Here is a 3,253-nt window from a genome sequence, read left to right on the forward strand (position 1 = left end):
TGATTGTATACTATCGATAGAGTTAAAATGATAATTAAATTATAAATCTCTTGTTAGTAATTGGTTTTAAGATTGCATCTCAGGTTTATTTAATAAGATATTATAAAACTCATGAAGTTTAAACGAGTATTTAGTCTAAAAAAAGCATAGGCTACTAGTCTCTCGTTGTTAATTGATTTTGAGATGAGTCATCTTTTTTTTTTTTTTTAATGTTGCCAAGAAAACAAGGCATTAGGCAAACACAATTTAGCTTAGGATCACAACTTCAACTAAGTTATGTTAGAGAAGCAAAAGAAGAAGATATCCAAACAACTTTAAAGATGAGGAGATGTTTTATCCATTAAACTATACTTTTTTATATATATATATATATAAGCTTAAGAATAAAGTATAGAATTTGACGATTCGACCATAACTTAACACATAACAAGATCATCAATAATTATTTTATAATAGACTATACATCTGATCGTCATCTTTCAATCGACCTAAAAGATTATCAAGTATTAGAAAAAACATAATTGAAATTCTCAAAAAAAGAAAAGAAAAAAAAAACCTTGTGAGAAGCGTAGTTAACTTTTGAGTATAGTTTGTATCTGGTTGTAGGTTTTAATATGTAGTCCCAACAATAATTTATTGTTCATTCTTATGAGGAAAAAAACTTTTTACATTGTATTTCTTTACAAAATTAATTTAATTTCGTCTAAATTTAAAATTCATCGAAAACAACAAGATTAAAATTGAACCAATTTGGAAATTAAAACAGTGCCTTTTAACCCATAAATTATTGTTTTTTTTAAAAAAAATCAACTCAACTTTTGTATCTATAAAAAGTAAATTTAAAACTTTCAAATCCTAATTAATTAACTAAGAAGAAAATCTCAAAGTTAAAAAAAAATGGAGATAAGTCATTATCGAAAACTCCAAACGTAAAAAAATGTAAAATAAAATATTAAACTTAGAGAGAAAATAAAAATATAAACTGAATACTAAAAAGAACAAAAGTAAAAGAATTAAACCAAAAAGTTAAAATTATTTCAACTTAAAGAGTTTTTATATATATATATATAAAATTAAAAATTGTATTTGGTGCTTTAAAGGAAAAAAAGAAAGAAAGAAAGAAAATAGAAAATAGAAAATAGAAAATAGAAAAATGGTAGATTGAGTCTTGTTTACGCCAAACATGTCGTCCAATTCTATTCCTTCTCCCTTTCCTTTCTTCTCTTCTCTTAGCGCAGCAGCAGCAGCGGCAGCTCACCCATTACTATAAAGAACCTTCACTTTCCTTCTCTTACTCCCACGCTTTCATCTTCTTCTTCTTTCTTCTTCCTCTTCCCTTTTTTCCACTTTTCTTTAATTTTCCAATTTTATGCCTCTTCTTTCTCTTCCCCTTTTCCCATGATTCCCTTTCTCCAACTATAAGAATTCCCCCCCTTTCACTCCCACCAATTGCACCCACCAATTCACCCTTTTTCTTTCTGGGTTTTCTCTTTTCCTTCTTGGGTTTCCCATGGACAAGCTTAATTTTGTCAAAAATGGCGTCCTTCGGTTGCCCCCTGGCTTCCGTTTCCACCCCACCGATGAAGAGCTTGTTGTTCAATACTTGAAGCGGAAGGTTCTTTCCTGTCCTTTGCCAGCTTCAATCATCCCTGAAGTCGAAGTTTGTAAAGCTGATCCATGGGATTTGCCTGGTTAGTTTTAAATTTTCCCCAATTCTTCAAAAACTTTCGTTTCTATGTCTGTCTTGGGGTTTTTTTTTTTTTTTTTTTTTTTAGCTGTAAGAAATTGAAATTTGGTAGTGAGGGATTTTGTCGTAATGAATGGGAAATTGGTTTTGTTTTTTTGTAGGGAATATGGAGCAAGAGAGGTATTTCTTTAGTACAAGAGAAGCTAAATACCCTAATGGGAACAGATCAAACAGAGCAACAACTTCGGGCTATTGGAAAGCCACTGGAATCGACAAACAAATTGTGACCTCCAAAGGAAATCAAGTAGTTGGGTTGAAAAAAACTCTTGTTTTCTATAGAGGAAAACCCCCACATGGCTCTCGAACTGATTGGATTATGCATGAGTATCGTCTTGCTTCCCCACCAACTGTTTGTTTTAATGCCTCACAGGAAAAATCCTCGTTTCAGGTAACTTGAACTTCTGGGTTTGGTTTTACTTTACGTACTTTAGATTTTGGACATTGTTTGCCATTGATTCTGATTTCATTTTAAACTTTCAAATAGAACGATGGGTTATGATTTATATCCTAAGAAACTCAACAGCCTAGCACTTAGCAGCTTCTATTTGGTTGATGAACTATTGGAAATAATTAAAGTGTTGATGAATTGTGCAGAGTTGTGTGGGTCCAATGGAGAATTGGGTTCTATGTCGTATATTTTTGAAGAAAAGAAATGGACAACAAAACGAAGAGGAGAGAAACACAAGCAGCAACAGCAACAGCAACAAAAAGACAAGGATGGGGAAGCCAGTGTTTTATGATTTCATGAGAAAAGAAAGGGCTGAAACAGATTTGAATTTGGCTCCTTCTTCTTCATCTTCAGGGTCAAGTGGGATCACTGAGATTTCAAATAATGAATTGGATGATCATGAAGAAAGTAGCAGCTGCAACAGCTTCCCTTACTTCAGAAGAAAACCTTAAGAAGAGCTTAATCCTTTTTTTTTTAAGAGGGGGGGCGGGGGATCTTCTTCAAACATCATCTTCCTTTGGTTTAGGATTAAATTTCTCTGATTTCCCAATGTCAGAATAACCGTGAAAGAAAGAAAAAGAGAAGAATGTTAGTTGTTGGTTGGTCATATGTAGTTTTTAAGGTTTCTGGTCTATGTTTATGTAGACATATATCAGTATCATAAGCCCAAAAGAGATCAATGAAACTGAATCGGCGTTTTAACTTCTTCTTAGTTACCTACACGAAGACTCAACGACAAATGAACTATTATCATCATTTATTTAATTTGAAAATATTGAACTTATCAAGCTATGTTCGGATAGACATAAATCCAATGAAAGATTATCGTCAAATTTTCAAAGACATAATAGTAATTAATTGTCATAATTTGCCTATCAAAATAACGCTGTCTCTTGTTTATAACAAACTTTAACTTTTTATTCTTGTGCAAGCCATGCAGTTGTAAATTATTTTTTTCACCTTCTTTTGTGTTTGTGAAAAGAGAAAGGAAAAAAGGAGGAGAAAAAGATGGAAGAGGTATAAATACAACATTAATAAATTTGTTGTATAATTTTTTT

General features: G+C 31.8%; 1 protein-coding gene across 1 annotated transcript; it reads left to right on the top strand.

Annotated features, from left to right (window-relative positions):
* Positions 1 to 1,096: 1,096 nt before the first annotated feature.
* LOC103498875 (NAC domain-containing protein 83) lies at positions 1,097 to 2,900 on the top strand. The gene is made up of 3 exons (XM_008461671.2): positions 1,097 to 1,691; positions 1,849 to 2,135; positions 2,342 to 2,900. Exons 1-3 carry the CDS (start codon positions 1,511 to 1,513, stop codon positions 2,645 to 2,647), a joined length of 774 nt encoding a protein of 257 aa, XP_008459893.1. The 5' UTR covers positions 1,097 to 1,510; the 3' UTR covers positions 2,648 to 2,900.
* Positions 2,901 to 3,253: the final 353 nt, after the last annotated feature.

Source organism: Cucumis melo, chromosome 11 (genome assembly GCF_025177605.1).
Source record: "Cucumis melo cultivar AY chromosome 11, USDA_Cmelo_AY_1.0, whole genome shotgun sequence".
NCBI classification, from domain to species: Eukaryota; Viridiplantae; Streptophyta; class Magnoliopsida; order Cucurbitales; family Cucurbitaceae; genus Cucumis; species Cucumis melo.